Consider the following 18,484-nt stretch of genomic DNA (forward strand, 5'->3'; position numbering starts at 1 on the left):
GCATGCTTTTATCATTTTTTTTTCTGTTTCTTTTAATACCACGGTGTGAGCTCTTGCTTGGTATGACGCATGAGAATAATCTACAACCGCAGTAGTAAAGTTGACATAACTGCTCAGTCTTTGTCATTCGAAAGCGGAGACGGGTACGATATTCACCAAAGCTCCTTGCCGTGCTCGGCCTGAGTACAATGGCCACAAAAGCGTGGCAATTTGCGGACGCTTTTCCAGAGCTTTTGGCGAGAAGCCTGGAACCTGCGACCAAACAAAAAAACCGTGTCTAATTCTTCATAATTCACATTTCAAACCAAATAACAAATGTGTTATATTAAATATGAGATTTATTTTAAACTGTATATAAACCACATTTTATAATACATATTATGCTCTTATGCTATGTATAAAATACATACTACACATAAACACCCATTATACTTTTTTTTTAAAAGCATACCGCATGCAAAACAAATGTTATACTGTTAATATAAATCATGTTATACGATATATAAAACATACGCCTGCCAGCTTGTGTACCTTTTTTGTTCCGATAAGAATGATCTCGAGGGCTTTCCTTTTTTTTCTTTTTTTTTTTTTTTTTCATTATTTTTTTTTTTTTACATTGAAGGCCTTCAAAGTGAGCAAAACAGCCTCTTTTTTTCCTTTTGTAAGACATTTTTGAAGGAGCTCGTGTGTGTTGTAAGCTGCAGGAAGTTGATTAAGCACTTCAAGAGCAAGTTTTTTTTTTTTGGTTGTCCATCAAAGAAATTGTGTGTTTTCTTTGCACTAATGAGTCATTTTTGAAAAGCATTCATTGACATATATGAGCGCGATAATGAATGGTAGGTATTCGTACCCGTATAGGAAAGGGATGGAAGTGGAAGTAGGAGGAGGCGTGCGCGTGTGATGCATTTGGCAAGACTTGAATCAACACGCGCATAAAAATAACAACAAGCGGAAGAATAATGATGACATTGTTTTGCTTCTTCTTGTGTCTTGAATTTAAATCAACTCGAGAATCCGGGGAGACGTTTAGTTTGGCAACGCACGCACGTGCGACGTCCAAGTCGATATGTTTGAAGCAGATATTTTGTAGAAAGATACTTTCATCTTGATTTGAACCCCAATTTGAAACCCTAATTGGATGTTAAAACCTTACCTTTTATATTGTCTTGAAACCCACAATGGAAAATGTCTTTTTCCTTATTTTGAATTCTTACTTTGTCACCCAACCCTTGCTTGAAATCCTCATTTGGAACTCGAACCCTCCCTTTAAACCTTACTTTGAAACCGTAACCATTGCTTAAAACCCTATCCAATTTAGGAGTCCTTGTCTTGGACTTGAAACTCCGACCTTGGCTGAAAATTTGGAACCCTAATCTTCTTGAAACCTTATTTTGGAACTTCCACTTTGTTTGTTGTTTTATAATCATCATTTGGAACCCAAAACCCGCCTGCCCACAAATCTAAATCTGGGTTTGAAACCTTCGATTGGAACCATAACTCTTACTTTGAAACCCCAACCCGAGCTTACAAACCTGACCCTGATTTAGAAAGCTTATATGTGCTCGAAGCTCTTATTTTGAAACCCCAATCCCGCCTTAAAACCTGTCTTTGAAAGCCTAACCCTGACCTGCGATGCTCTTATTTTGAAACCCCAATCATGCCTTAAAACCTGTCTTTGAAAGCCTAACCCTGACCTGCGATGCTAACTTGAAACCCTGCCGCGTTAGCATTAGCATTAGCATTAGCGCTGACCAGCGTGTGTTTTGTGGGCATTTTCAGGGTGTGGTTCCAGTCGGGCATCAGCTTCCTGACGGTGAAGCCCAGCGACCTGGTGGCCTGGGAGATCAAACAGGAAATGGCGCCCGGCGGAGGATCGCTGGCCGTCATGTGCCAGAGGAAGTCGTCCTCTACCGCCACCGCCAGGTAGGAGACGGACGGACGGACGGGCGCGTTCCATTATTTTCAAACAAGCTGTCGCTAAAAGTTGTAAATGAGTTGCTTGGATCTTCGGCAGAGAATCCGAAGATGTTTACCTCAGTGGCTCGAACGTGTACTAAAGATGTCGGGTGCAAATCTGTAGAATGTGGGATCTAGAATGGGAATCCATGAATCTAGGAAATAGTTCTTCGTTGTGACTTAGATCGATCGAAGATGTGAATCTCGGATGAGGACCTCGGGTGCAAATCTAGAATGGAGATATCAGGATGAGGTTCGAGCATGGAGGTCTCGGTTTTTGATCAAAAATGTGTCTCGGACGCTTTGACCTGAATCTCAGCAAAGTTCAAGGCTGCGGCGAGGGTTGGGATGCGTATGGATCTAGGATTTCGGTCTAGAATGTTGACGTGAGATCTAGGATCGAGATGAATTATGCAGTTTTAGTATGCAGATCTAAGATGTGACTCGTGGATTTGGATCTTGCATGCAAATCTCAGATGTTGATCAAGGAATGTGGATCTCGAATGCGGAGCGAGGATCTGAATCTCAGCTGTTGATCTCGGGTTAGAATCTAGCGTGTACACTGAGGCTGTGACCAGAATACAAATCTGGGATGTAGATCTAAAGGTACGAAGGATTTGACTCGATGTAAATCCGGGATCTGGATCTTGGACTTAGATGTGAATCTAGGATTTTGGATGGACAACGCGATTCAGGGATGAAACTGAGATCTTGGATGCCAATTCGAGTGTGGATCAAGGGCTTCGAGATCGATACATTTCGGATCGACATCGAGTCTCCGTCCAGATCATCCTCGATCCGCATTCTCGGTATGGATGTGAGTCGTGACAATCGAAAATAGACGCATACTCGCAACACAATAGAACAAGAAGAGCTTGATGACAAGGTGGGTGCGACACGCGCACACGCGCACACTCGCACAAGAACGCACACATACGCACACACTCACACACAACAGAGCAGATACACATTCTCAATTATTACGAGAGCTTGACGACGAGGTGGGAGTGAAACACGCACGCACACGCGCGAACACACGCGCGAACACACACACCCTGAGCGAGTGCGATAGTGTGGGCTGGCTGGCTAATTAAAAGGATCTGATGGGTATTAATCTCTAATGAGATATTAGCACATTTTTTTATGAATGAGCGTGGGAATTGATCACATGCCTCCGTCCCCGCTCGGAACAAATCCTTCGCTACACAATGACTTGTTGACACACAACGGAGCCACCGCATGCTCATTACTCTTGCGTGTAGGCTATATATATATATATATATATATATATACATATATATATACATATATATATGTATATATGTATATATATATTTATATATGTATATATGTATATATATATATATATTTATATATGTATATATATATATATGTATATATATATGTAGATATATTTATATATTTATATATATATATATAAATATATACACGATAAGATATTGTTTGAAGTGAACTTGATTGATTTTGTTTTTGTCACCAAAATGTTGTCAACATTGAATGAATATTTGCTTTAAAGTTGACAAATGTACATAAAGCAAACCCACAGTTTTTGTTTTTCCCGTCACGTGAATTAGTTCTGATAAATCCGCGCAAGATTTCGTTTGACGAGGACGTGACGAGTAAGCCGAAGACGTCATGTTGGTGTTAGAAAAATATTTGTTTGTGCTTGTAAAATGTATGGATGTAATGTATTCTATTTTGTTAATTGTAACATTTTATGAACTTTAAAAAAATCTTGTTGCAATTTATTTACATTTTTTTCATGGTCCTCTTTTGCCGTTTACAAGCACAAGCAATAAATTCATCTGTATTACAATAAACAATATTAGATGTACTATAGATAAAAGTTTTGTTCTTTTCAGTTAAAATAAATGAACCATTAATTAATATGAAAGACAGTTTTTTTTTTTTAAATCAATGCCGATTAATTCTTAACACTTGACACGCATTCTTTTAAGCGTTCACTCCAACAATTTCAAAAAATGCTACCAAACATGTCTCGTATAATGTTTTAATTCAGGTTTACAAAAAGAACGCAAACAAATCTGTGGCTTGATCACGTCAACTTTTCGCGTTTTATGAAAACGTGGACGGCACTTTTTCAGACCCACGCACTGATCAAGTCATTCTAATGGGACAGACCGGAGGGTCCTTGAAGGCAGCACTTGATCCCTCTGTCTCAACGTACGCCAGGCGTTCCAATGCGCATTTCTTGGGAGTGCGGCGTTAATGCCTTCGACTCCAAGAAGTAAAAATGCTGAGGCCGGAAACACATTCCTCTTCGGGGACGCGTCACCTTCAACTTCCTGTCATTCTAAGTGACATCCTTCACCTCGTTTCAAGTTCACTCCACTTTGTGGGATATGCGATAAATGCCTCGCCCTCCAATAGATTCGCCCAGGCGTCGATTCAAATAAAAATACAAATGTGGAGGCAGAGAAACGTGGGGGGGAATTAGTTCCCGATTGAGCAAATAGCTCCTTATTTCCGCATAAAGCCACAAAGTCTCAATTCATCGTCTATTTAAACAAATAAATGCCTCTCCACGTATATCGAAATGTGTCTGCCAGGAAACAAATGGGCAGTTAGCTAAGCCTTTAACAAATCCGATTATTGATAGGAAACAACAAGAAGTGATTGCACAAATCGTATCTGCCCAATCGTGTGAAAAGTGCCTCCCTCCAATAAATACCTTAATTCATTCTGGTATGACTTAAAACATATCAAGTGCACATTTTGATGTTTCATCATGTAGGGAAATATTACCTTTGTCTCAATTAGTAACCATGTTCCGTCGTCCAATTGAAAAAAATAAACTCCTCTGCAAATATCTAAATGTGACAGTGAGGAAACAATCGACTCATTTGATCCACTATAATATGTGCCATATTATTGATAGTTAATCAAATAAACCCGATATTTGAGTTCTAGCTTCACACGCAACATATTCAATATTTCTGTAGTTCCTCAAATTGTTGCTGTGTCTGAATCGGTTGGAGTGTGTCATCCGACGGAATAAATTAATGCCTCTCCCTAAGGATCAAAATGAGAATAAGAAAAAAAAAAACACCTCCCTCAAGAGGACACCTTTATTTAAGGAGACATCCGCCAGGAATTCCCCCAAAATTGCTACATATATTCATTCGCATTTCCCATGTCTCAATAAGTAACTACGTACGTTGTTCACTAGAGCAAAAATAAATGCCTCTGCCTAAATATCAAAATGTGGCAGTGAGGAAACAAGCGGGTCATTTGTTCCGCCAATGACTGTGCTGCATGCACTATTAAAAGATGAAATAAACCCAATAGTCTTGTTCTACCAGGCATTACGGTAGAACTATTGGGTTTATTTCACTTTTTTTATTTCACAATTTTTTTTTTTTAATGCCTCTCCCCAAATATAAAAATTTGAATGGCACGGAAACGTGGGCAATTTGTTCCCCTTCAACTGTGACACATTAATATTATTACTTACTAGTATACATTCAGCAGTCTTTCTCAAGCTTTACTAATAATAAACGCCTCCCTCAACTAAACGATGTACACATTTATGTCAATGAATACACGACATACAAAGTCACAGTCGCACCCTCCCCTCCCCCATACAAGCCGATCCCCCTCCAAGCTAGCCCCGCGCTCTGACCCGCGCCGGCTAATTACCGCTCTCCGGTCGGCGAGGCGTTCGCTAGCTTAGCATCATTCTGTCGCTCCGTGCAATGACCTCGGCCACCTGCGCGCACTCCATCACACGCGTGGGATAAAGTCACTACGCAAATATCCACACGGCGAACATACTCGTCTTTTTTTTTTTCTAGGTCACACTTTAAATAAGCCTCATGCCCCGGCCGGTCCCGTGGCGCTAATGCCCCATTCCTCAACGCCTCGCCCCCAACGTCCATCACCCTGTTAAACACCCCCCGGGAGCGAGGCGTCGCAGCATGTGGCGGGTAATTAAGCGACCTGCGCGGGACCCGCCATGTTGCCGCCACCATCCTCACAGGACTAGCGAGCTAACGCTATTTCTTGCCCCCCCCCCCCCATATGACCCTCCCCCAGCGCGGGCTTAAGGTGTCAAAATGAGATTCCACTCCTTGCCTGCCCTCCTTTTATATTGCACCGTCATACTGTGCGCTTTTGTACTATCATTAAATACCTCCATTAAATAAATGTATTCATTTGGTTGTGCTTGGAAATTGAGTACTTATTTTCATATTTCCTTTTGGTCACGTCCACTTAAACAAATAAACACCTCTCCTTAAATATTCAAACGTGCCAATGTTAAATACCTCCTTTCAGTAGACGCTTGGAATTTCTAACAATTTACTGCAAATGTTCACGTCGACAAATGGCAGCCATGTTGAAATCATTTACTTCAATAAATGCCTCGCCCCAAATATATAAAGTTGTACTCATAATAAACACTTCTCTCAAGAGGACATTTGTATTCGAGTAGTTGCTTAAGTCTATTTCATCATTTTCACACAGCAGCCATCTTCCCGAGGGACACGTCTCTCCAAATATCCAAATGTACGCTAGTAATGTTTCAATTTTCTACGTTGAAAAAAAAAAAAAAAAAGCCTCTCTCCAAGTATCAAAACCTAATCATGGGAAGCAGCAGGTCATTAGTTGTGCTGTGTCACGCCGTCACATGACTGATGCCGTCGTTAACGAAATGAATTCAATATCCTTGTTGTCATTTTAGGCGCGTCATAAATGCCTCCTTCAATAAGGCACCTTCGTTCAAATGGATGCCGACTGAGTACATTTCCGGGTTAGCAAATGAAATCCTGGTAAGCCTGGAAATGTATGAATGAAATATGAATATACAATATATGTCCCTATTTCCTCATACAGACCGAAAGCCTCTCCTCAATTATCCAATTCTATTGCGGTCAATGACTTCCACTTTGAAATACCAAATGTTACGCTTACATGTGGATTCAAACTATCACAATAAATGCCTCCCTCAAATATCAAAGTATTACGACAAGGAAAGAAACGGGTCCCATTGGATGTACTCGGGCATAACTGATAAGGTCCGAGAACAAAACGCTACTCAAATGAGTCTCGAACCCGCACATGCATTTACGCTATTCGTCTAAACGCCTCCCTCAAATATCCAAACCTTATGACAAGGAAAGAAACGGGTCCATTGGATGTGCTCGGGCATAACTGATAAGGTCCGAGAACAAAACGCTACTCAAATGAGTCTCGAACCCGCACATGCATTTACGCTATTCGTCTAAACGCCTCCCTCAAATATCCAAACCTTATGACAAGGAAAGAAACGGTCCATTGGATGTACTCGGGCATAACTGATAAGGTCCGAGAACAAAACTCTACTCAAATGAGTCTCGAACCCGCACATGCATTTACGCTATTCGTCTAAACGCCTCCCTCAAATATCCAAACCTTATGACAAGGAAAGAAACGGGTCCATTGGATGTGCTCGGGCATAACTGATAAGATCCGAGAACAAAACGCTACTCAAATGAGTCTCGAACCCGCACATGCATTTACGCTATTCGTCTAAACGCCTCCCTCAAATATCCAAACCTTATGACAAGGAAAGAAACGGGTCCATTGGATGTGCTCGGGCATAACTGATAAGGTCCGAGAACAAAACGCTACTCAAATGAGTCTCGAACCCGCACATGCATTTACGCTATTCGTCTAAACGCCTCCCTCAAATATCCAAACCTTATGACAAGGAAACAAACGCCGCCTTTAAAAGAAACGGAATCAAAGAATAAAATCGTACTCAGGCGGTCTCTATTAATGTCAGCGTCTCCCTCAAATATCAAAACGCTGCCGTGAGAAATTAAAGGCGTTATGCTTTATAACTGGATAACGTTAATAATCACAACTGAGAAGAAAATGATACTCAAATAGTCTCAATTGCACGTTTTGTGCTGTTCAAATAAATGCCTCTCACAAATATCAAAACGTGGATGGAAAAGGGGGGTAATCCGTTGCGCCTTTGACCGGACCACGTTGATCTGAACCCAGAACAAAAGAATATGCAAATGTCTTCCCTCGTGTGCATCGGGACTATTAAAACCAACGCCTCCCTCAAATAAATTCCCCTCTTCTGTTTTCCCGTAGCACTTTTTTTGCTCATCCTTCTTTTGTGCTTTTTTTTGTGTTCTCCGGCTTTTCTCGCCGGCGAAGTCCCGCAAGTGCTGTTTAATTGATTCTTTTCATCGCGCTAATCAAAAAGCCGAGCTCGTCCGTCCTTGAGTGGAGCGCGCCTCGACACGCATGAGCGGCGGCAAACAAGCCGGCCGGGTTCTCTCCCGGGACGGTGGCCGCCTAAAAGGCTGCAAAAAGGGGAAACGCTGTTAAAAAGAGCGGAAAAAGCAAACTCGAGGGCGGCTAGAGGGCGGCGACGGCGGGTGCGGCGACCATTCCGGTTTTCATGTCATGCGCCGTCACTGACTGTGTTTGTAGGCACACTTATGCAAATGTTTATGTTTTTTGGGCGTTTTCCTGAGTCACAGGAAGAAGAAATCGATCAGTAGCAGCATATCATGCACATTCACATAAGTGAGATTTGCATTGTTTAGTTTTCTTTGTTTTGAACTTTCAAAGTCTCGTGAGGCACAACAGTCTTGACTGAGAATACATCTTTTTTTTTTACCCAATCTTGCATGCCATGCACAATCGTTTGATTTTCAAGTAAAAAACACTCCCGATTCAGCAAAATTGGTTTCATGTGTGATTGTTTCATTTCTTATGAATCTGTTGAGTGAAGCACAGCAGCATATCACGCACTATCGTGACTGCAGCGTTGTCATTTCCATGACAACAAAGTGTATCCAACTCATTTTTTTTTAAGGCGCCGTAGCAGCAGCATGTCATGCACAATCATATTGCATCGGTCTCAATGAAAACTTGTTTCTCTGATTGTTCCTGCAGCAACAAATCGATGATTTGATCCATTACAGCAGTCGTGGTTTACATAGAAGCATAACATGCACTTTCACTCGTCCCGGTTTGTTAGCAGATTTGTGAAAATTTTGAGCATGATGTAGATTTTTGTCTCTCCGCTGTTGATCGACACATGACAACGAGCAGCATATCATGTACTCTCTTGACGACCTCTTGACAATTTCAGGTCAAATCTGAAGTGCAAAAAAACAAAAAACAAATGGAGGCATAGCAGCATATCATGCACGATCACCTCATTTTTTTTCTTCTTTTTTTATTTTTTTTTTATTTTATTTTTTTAATAATACGATCACCTCATTTTGTGTACAATGTTGTTTAGATGAGCTTGCCATGGCTGCAAGCAGCATATCATGCACTATCATAAATTTATTTCTTTGATCATTTTTGTCGCATCCAAGTATGATTTGCTCTATCAGAGCAGTATCGGGTCGCATTTTTGCGATATATCACCGGATATTGCCTGTTTTTCAGTGCAGCATGTCATGCACTGTCCTGACTAAAACAAATATATATCAATTTTTATTATAATAGTTTTTATGATTATTTCAGTGACAGTTTGCTCGAACCCGTACGAACACTGGTATTATTAGAGGTTTAGCAGCAGCAGCAGCAGCAGCAGCAGCAGCAGCATATCATGCACACTCACCAGCACATTATCAGCAAATTTGTAAGCATTTTCGGTCTGTTTTTTTGTCTTCCTGAGTAGAGTGGCAGCATTTCATGCACTTTCTTGACTACAGCCGCTTATTTCTCCGCCTACAAAAGCCCGCCCCGTGCAACTGTCACTCGTCGGTGGCTGGCGTCAGTAAAATGTGGCGTCGGAGGCTGTCGGCAACACCTGCGCTCATGTCTGATTCTCCTGCCGTCTCCTGGTCGCCGCCCCTCCGCCCCCCCCCCTCCCAGGACGCCATGCCTCCATTTCCATTTCATTTCTTGCCGTTTATACGCCGTCTCTCTCATTATCTATTTCCATCTCCGCTTGGCTCTCCTAACAAGCCGCTTCCTGTGTGTCTGTCTGCCGCATCTGTTGATTACCTAATTACCTCACAAACGCGCGCGCGCACGCGCAACAAGATGGATGAGGCTTCGTCGCATATCTACTGTTTGCAGTCGGTCGCCTGCTATGATGTGCCATCGTATTAATATCTATTTTATGCGAGTGAAAAAAAATCATTCTCTCATGAGGTGTCGCTTTAACTCCTGTTTGGTCGTTGTCACACTTTTGCTAACCGAAATACAAAGAAATAGGGCTGGGTTTAAAGAATCGAATAATCGATATTGAATCGATTTTCCTTTTCGAGTCCAATATCGATTCATAAAACCATGAATCGATTATTTAAATCACCACCCCCCAATAAATTCCTAAGAAATTTGAATTTTAAAGGCCAATTTTTTCTCAGTCTTGAAATTGACTGTTTACACGAATTTCAAAGTATTTTCTTAAATGTATGAAAGATCTGATTTATAGCGCCATAAGATAATTCAGAATATTTTAAGTTTATATTTACAATTATTAAATTAGAATTAGGAAACTATTTTCATCTCATGTCAACATTTGTGTAACACGTTACTTTCATGAATAAACTAAATCAACCAATTAGTGCCTCTGCAAAATTTACATTGGAACTTAATATTTGGAGATTTTTTTTATCATGTCTTTGACATTTAAAAATAATTGATGTTCCATAATTAATCTCGGATTCGGATTGAAATGAAGTGAATCAAATTGAATCGGGAAGCTCTAAATCGAATCGAAACGGAACTCTTGTGAATCGAAATCGAATCGATTGAGGAAATTAGAATCGATACTTGCAGCCCTAAAGTCACTTTTTCTTTCTTTGTTCTTTTATTTTCACGTCTTCCCTGTTTGCCATCGCTCGTTGTTTTGTGACGCCGAAAAGCTAAAGAAAAATCATCCGTGTTGTAAAGTTTGCACTTTATGCTGTTTGCTCTTCCGCGCTCTTAAAACAAGCTCATTGTGGCTTTTAGCATCTTTTTTCTTTGAGCGGCTTTAAGGTGTCATAAAATTGATCTTGGGAGCCGCGTGTAAAAATTGGCAAAAGCATCCAGAAGCAGATTCCACGTGATGTCGGCTGACGACGCGTAAAATCCAGCTTTTTTTTTCTCTTCTTTCTTTTTTTTTTTTTTTTTTAAGTCTTGTGTGAGGCAAGGAGGCTCATCGTGTGTGTGTGTGTGTGTGTGTGCGTGTGTGTGTGTGTGTGGGAGGTGCGTTCATGTGGGTCGCTCATTAAACACGCTGACTGATGCGTCCCATTTTAGCCTTTTGGACCGCTATTGACTTTTTTTTTTTTAAAGCGGGCGCGGCGCGAACCGTCGGTGATTAACGGCGTGATTATGTGTGCCAGGATGCCCATTAGCTTACACGCGCGCACGCACACACACACACACACACACACACACACACACAGGTGGCACTTTGCATGCGCGTGTGTTGACAGCCAAAATGCTCGCGAGACTAATTATCCGTCAGGTGTGTCATCTTGCGTTTATTTGGGCCGCTAGGGCGCTAACAAGCGTTTCCGCTGCCTTTTTTTTTCTTTTCTTTTTTCCCCCCTTTCTGTGTTTTGCCATCTGTCTGCCATCTTTTTTGTGTGGCGACGGCGTCGGATGAGCAAGTGCGAGCAATCGAGCGATCGAGCGATCGAGCGGAGCGTCTGGCCGAGGGTGGCCAAGTTGCAAAGAGGTGGCGCGGCGCATTCCGATGAGGAGGGCACAAAGGTGGTGTTTTGTTTGCGGCAAACAAAAAGAGGCCGAGGGGCGGCGTGAGGAACATGAATAAGCAACAAGTTCCGCGTCAAGCGGCTTTCTCCTCAACGTTTGATTTAGTCGCCACAAGCCGCGCGTGGCCCGGCTTGTTGCTAGGCGACCGCGTCATCTGACAAACTCGCGTGTGAGCTTCGTCTTATTCTCTTCTTCTTAACGTTTTTGTAATTGTTTCCTATAGGTTTTTTTGGGTCGATTTTTTTTTAAAAATCACATTTTAATCATTTTTTTCTTCACTTCAACATTATTATTATAGTTTGTATTTTAATTGTAAATTTCTATTTTGTGTGTGTGTTTTTTTCCTTTTTTTTTGTTTTTTAACAGCCATTCCAATCTCCTTATTTGAAAACCTGACCAAAAAGCAATGGCGCAGACATCCGAGTAGTATTTCCCGTAAATTTCTGATTTTTGTTTTTCTCAAAAATTTGCCACTTTATAAAGTAGCAAATTTACACGTTTTTTTGTGGCACATTTGCGAGTTTTTTTCCCTCTGAATATTACCCTCACCTTCTAATAAATATATTTATACCTGGCCATAATACGCCGTCGTATGAGGATTTTGTAATACATTTTACATATCTATTTACAATTTTATACATCGTATAATCTATTTCAGTTTAGTCTTTTTCCATTTTTTTTAAATTAATTTTGCATTCATTATTATTATATATTTCTGTTATCATTTTTGCATTCCTTTTTGAAATTATTTTCATACATGTGTCTTAACTATTTTTTAAATTAATTTTGTTTTTATTAATATAATATATATATATATATAATATAATTAATATTGCAATATTTTTGGTACCTTTCCGAATCATTTTGTTCACAGACGGCCCTCGCGTTGTGCTCTGGGAACATAAAGCATTTCCTGCTTCCTGTTTGCATGACAACGCGCATCCATCAAACTTCATGCGCTCCATTGATTTTTGCTTGCGCGCAAATGTTTACGTGAGAGCAACCAGATGTGCAACGCAAGTATCTTAACAACGAGGTCATTTATTGTTAACCCTCCGGTGTCCACATCGCTTCCGTGTCGCAACACAGCGCGTGCGTGTGCGTGTGCGTGTGCGTGCGCGTGTAGGCACGCGACCCACGAGATGTTCTGGTGCACAGATGTGCACGTACATACGCGTGAATCATTTTTGCAAAGACGAACCATCAACGCAGCCGACATGTCGGGCAAAGATCTGACCTGATGAAATGGACTTATTAGAGATTCGCGTTTCATGGCGAGGCGTCAAACTTCGCCGCCATTTCCCCGCCCAGCTCAATTGATGGAAAATCATATTCCTCACAATTAAGCTCTGACCATCTGTCGAGTGTGCTTATTTAAATTTGGTCGAAATGGGAGAACATCCACAGGAGGCATTCACCTGGAAATGGACAAATTGACTCGAAATTGGCCTCTTCAAAACAAAACTGTGTTTTTCAGGCTTTTAGAAAACCTTTCAAGGAGCACTTTGGAAATGACCCTAAAATGGTTTTCAATCAAAATAGCAAAAATGTTGTTGTTTTTCACATTGTAAGTGAAATGGAATTCAATTTTCAAGAAATCTGAATTTGTCATTCTGGACCCCTAAAATGGAGACTTTTTTTTCATGCTAAAGCAAAATGGGCTTTAGGGGCTGAATTGATTATTATTATTATTTATTTTTTTTAAATACAATTTTATCCTTGTAGGACGCCTGAAAATAAAGCTCAAATGCTTATTTCTAAATTTGCTGGCTTTTCAACAAGGCGTCATGACACATTTTTTTTGTTTGTGCCTACAAAATTGCACGTTGCTAAATAAATGTGCTAAAGGGGCTCCATTTTCCAAAGCACTGGACATGGCCCTTTCACACCAAAATGGCTGACTTTTTGTACCTTTTCAGGTATGTCTCTTTGAGACTTTTTGGTCCGTCTACCCAATCTCATGTTGCTAAGTGACTCTGGCTTCCGGGTCGAATTTCCCCCCAAAATCCAAAGACAATTTTTGTACCCTGGTGTAATTTGAGGTGTCGAGTTCTTCACTGTAGCCGCCTCCCCCTCCCCCCTCCCCCCTCCGCCCCTCCCCTCCCCCTTGATGACATTGTGAGTGTGAAGGGCCATTAAAATGTACGACCAGTGCTAGCTTGCCGCTAGTCAGCGCGGGGCCAAAAAAGCGAGACCCCGAGGCTCAACGTTGCTTACGCTCTGATTAGCAAATTAGCATGTCCCGACAAACGGCCGGGGACATTAGCATGGGAGCTAACGGAAGAAGGCCATCGAGCGGGGGGGGGGGGGCCACTTGGCGACACTTTGTGCCGCCTCATCGTAAATCAATGCGATGCTAAGCGTTGCTAAGTGGCCGATAATGTGCTTTTAGCAAGGCGCGCCCCGAGGTCGGACAGGAAGTGCACGGGACCAGGTCACGGGTGCGCGGGCTGGGGATGACCTTCGCATTTGCACCACTTTTCACTTTTTTGCCTTGTAAACTGTGTTGTTGATGACCGTGGCGCGTCAGTGAAACTTTTACGACGTGTGATCTGAATTAGCATCTTGACATGCCTCAACGTGAAGCTTTTATTGGCTTTAAATGGCTACAATTAGATGTATTTTTTTTTAGGCTATATGTGTGGGAGAGAGGGGGGCGTGCCAACCTGTCAACCCTTCACCGAGGAAGACGGTGGCGGTGTGTGACTAATCGGATCGTGTTCACAAAATATAAAGTCGTGAAAATGTACAAAAGTGAGCACACCTCCGGGTGAGTAAAATAAACTCAAATGTGGCATTTTGCTTTATTTCATCTTTACGTGAATCAAAGTTTCCACCAATTTGCACCAAATTAAAAGGTTTCTGGCTAAAAAATATATATATTTTTTTACGGTGCGTTTGCTGTTGGGGGGTGCGCCAAACGGTGGGGCAGCAGGTGCATCCCTTGCAATTTCTGCAACTCATTCGACCTTTTCTACTTATTTTTCTCTTGCCGTCATCCCCGCTTTGGCTTCCCGCCGACATTCATTTCTCATCACCGACTAATAGCCTGCGTGCGTGCGTGCGTGCGTGCGTGCGTGCGTGCGTGCGTGCGTGCGTGTGTGTGTGTCTTTTTATTTCATTCCAAACTAAAACATTTTTGCCCCCCCCCCCCCCCTCTCCCTCCCCAATGAGTCAGATGAGTCAGATGACACACAGTTGATTTTCTTGGTAATGTGTCTTTAAACAATTTTTATTCAAAAAATTAAAGCAGTTAATCTTTGTGAGTCGTCAAAATTCAATCAAAGTGATTAGCGGTGCCAATGTTCCCGTTTCGTTGGTGATTGCCGGCGGCGTCATTCCGACTTTCTGGGAACGCAGACGAGCCGGGATGCGCGAACATTATGTAAGAATTAGCCTGGACTCACCTGGCGTGACATCAAAAATAAGTTGTGCAATTACACGAAATAGAAACAACATGTTCCAGAAGTTGACCTGCTGGCCACTGATATTTACTTATTTATCTCAAATGCAACCACTTTCTCAACACGTGGTCAGCCAAACAGCAGGGGGCGAACAAGTGCTTACTGCCTGAGTGAGATGCGAGCAGATTCATTCAGTTAGCCCTTGGAAATGCTTTTTTTTTTTTCTTATCATTTATTCTAATCCATTCATTTTTAAAATGCAAAAGAATGTTTTCCCTAAAACGATGAATAAATATGTATAATCGTCGATAAATCAGTGATTAGAATTTTGGTGCCTTACTCTCAATTTAACAAAAGTTGACATTGTTTATTCAAAACAACATACATGTTTGCCTTAATCGGCTAGCATAATCGGCTAGCATAATCGGCTAGCATAATCGGCTAGCATAATCGGCTAGCATAATGCTAACACAATGCGGAACGCTGAGGCGTGTTTACGGACAGTAAAAGTTTATCACGCTTTAGGCAACGGATATTTGAAAAGTCGTTCAACGTTCAGTTTACGGAGTCCGTCGTGACGTTCCGTGTTGTGTGTGTTAGACTGCCCCCAGGTGGCCAAAGTGCACACACCACAAGGAGCAGCATAATGGCCGTTGAAATGAAGCAAAAAAATATAGCAATAACTGCACCAATTCTTTACATTATTTTTAATTCTCATTATGTAAAAAAAAAAGAAAAAAAAAAGTACACTTATAGAGACTTGAGATTATAAACTTTCCAAAAACGGCAACACATGCTGTACTCGTAAACACCTTTTCAAAACAAAAACAACAAAAAGATGTCCGCTGGTTGGCCGTCACCGTCCTCCTGGCGTCGTTTCTCATCTTGGATTCCCGTCACTTTCTGCCGCTCTCGCGTGGCACGACCCCCCCCACATATCACAATTCCAGTCTTGTTGTAGAAAACATCCCGGCGGGCCGCGGCGGGCAGTATTAAAAGCCCGTTTACGGTCTCGGCTGGCCCTCGTAAAAGGACGTACAGTAAAGTTTTATGGACATGCGGCGAGCACGCATTCATTAGCCGCCGGGATTCTTTGCATTTTTAAAGACTGGGAAAATAATGTTGTTGTTTTTTTTTTTCTAAGAGCTCAGTATTGTTCATTCGGAAATGTCATCATCATTGCTCTATTATTTTTTATTTTTTTTATTTTTTTTAATTATTATTTTTTTTGTGTGTGTGTGTGTGGGTGATTATGCGTGTGTGCGTGCGTGCGTGCGTGCGTGCGTGCGTGCGTGCGTGCGTGCGTGTATTTGTTAGCTCACCAGAAAACCTATTAGAAAAAATCTCATACCGTTCACCTAAACCGAACACCGCCGTCAGGAGACCCGAGGAAGGACCAAAGAAAACCAAGGAAGGTGAAATCCAGCACCGACCAGACACCCCCCCCACCAGAACTCCTCCCCAGCCCAAGAAACATCCAGACCCCAACAAATCCAAAAAACATAAAATCAGGGAGGCCTCAAGAGACCGAAGGAGAGACCGAGAAAAGGAAGGAAGGATCGACGAAGCCGCGTGAGATCCGCAGAACAGACGTGTTGTTGTTGTTGAAGGGCGACTCCTCCCTTTAAGACGTCATTCAGGGAAGCGCAAACGAGTCATGTTGTGGATCGGCAACAACGGGGCAAATGGCGGGACATTACGGCGGCGGGCGAATGTAACGTTTATGACCTCAGCGAAAGGGAAGGAGCCGGCGGGCGGACGCAAAGGGAGATCGGCTCAAATCGATATTTGACAAGATTGAGATGAAAGTCGCGCGATCGTTTCAAGTCTCTGACGATTTTCAATCAACAAACTTTGTTACCATTTGACAAATGCATGTTTTTTGTCTTTGTCATCTTTTGCATCGCTCAGCTAAAGTTTTGCCCTCAAACTGACTTGGACTTTCTTTTTCTTTCTTTTTTTTGCTTCTTTTTTTTGCTTCTTTTTTTTGCTCTTTCTGGTCTGAATCCTCTTGCCGCGCGCCCCCGATAGCCATGATTGACGGGGTCACTGGCGCTTCACGCCGCGACCGCTCCACTTACCATTTGACACGAGCGCTTCTTGAGGGGCTTTGCGGGGGGGAATCTTGGGGGCGTGTTCCCAGCTTGCCATGTTTTCCTCCCGAGCTCCCCGGAGCCAGGCATTAGCATAAAGGTACCAAACTCCGCCTCCCTCCTCGCTGTCGACCGGCGAGCGAACGAGCGATCGAGGCGGGCGGCGCCGAGCCTTGCGGGAGTTGGACTTGATTTATTTATCTTTTTTAACGGCGGGCGGGCGGGCGGTCGGTCGGTGTGGCTGACAGGCCGGTCTTGATACCTGGCCTGATTCAGTCACTCCGACCCGGCCCAGCGCGGCGCACTGCGCTATTAGTGGCTAAATATACGCCGGGCCGAGTCCCGGCGCTTCAAAGGTTGCTACGCGGGCGATGAAACTTGAATATTATAAACATCCAAAAGACCAAAAACTATGTACAGTGGTACCTTGACTTACAAGTGTCCCAACTTACAAGTTTGTACTTTCACATTCTGTCGATATATTACAGAAGCGTCGTACTGCCGGTGCAACGGGTCACAAAAAGTCACGGTTCGGATCGGATCACGGGTTTGAGTCACGGATTGGATCGTGTTTTGGATCAGCAAAAAAAAAAAGAAGATAAATAGTACTTTGTTTTCGTTTATTTTGTAAAACGCTTTTCCCCATTAAATAACAATAACATTTTTAAAAAAGTCAATTATAGCCGATTTAGTGTCTTCATTTCTTTTGTAAAACGTTTTCCCCCATTTAATTAAAGGGGAAAAAAATCCATTGAAAATGTCTAATAAAGCCGTGTAGGATTTAGGAACACAACTTGAAGCGCAATATGAGGCAGAAAGATTCTTTTTTTGTGGTCCATGTGTAAAATAACTATTGATGGCTTCCAGTTGTGCTCCTAAAACGGCTACTTTTGACAATTGGAGTTGAATGTTTTTCTTTTTGAATGGACAAAAAGGGTTTTATAAAATAAATGAAGACAAAGTTCTATTTATTTTTTGTTTATTTATTTATTTTTAATACTGAAAAGACCTCAAAGTGCAATTGAATGCACATTCCCTTCTTTTAAACAAGGCGAGCGAATTGCAAAGCAGCCTTGGTCCAGAATATTGAAAAAAAAGAATTCAAGCCGGCTGTCAAACTCATTTCGAGCGACCAGTCGGGCACTCGTTGGTAATGCTAACACCTAGCCGCTAGCCACTTGCGTCGCTAGCCACTTGCGTCGCATACTTCTGCCGTATCATACAACGAGGGCGTCGTTAAATAGCGTTTTCTTAGCATCCTAAATGAGTTTGGGATGACGTTGTGTTGAGGTTGGGCGCAACTTTAACGTCAAAGTC

General features: G+C 42.2%; 1 protein-coding gene across 2 annotated transcripts in view; it reads left to right on the forward strand.

Moving 5' to 3' along the window:
- The window catches only part of LOC147173186 (transmembrane protein 132B), a 126,603-nt gene that overhangs the window by 68,587 nt on the left and 39,532 nt on the right, over window positions 1-18,484 (forward strand). For both annotated transcript variants that reach the window (XM_086076949.1, XM_086076950.1), the window contains exon 4: window positions 1,780-1,923. In XM_086076949.1, coding sequence (XP_085933075.1) covers window positions 1,780-1,923 — 144 coding nt within the window. The remainder of the gene's footprint in view (window positions 1-1,779; window positions 1,924-18,484) is intronic.

Source organism: Leptonotus elevatus, chromosome 5 (genome assembly GCF_054856555.1).
Source record: "Leptonotus elevatus isolate MCC_2025b chromosome 5, RoL_Lele_1.0, whole genome shotgun sequence".
Taxonomy (NCBI): domain Eukaryota; kingdom Metazoa; phylum Chordata; class Actinopteri; order Syngnathiformes; family Syngnathidae; genus Leptonotus; species Leptonotus elevatus.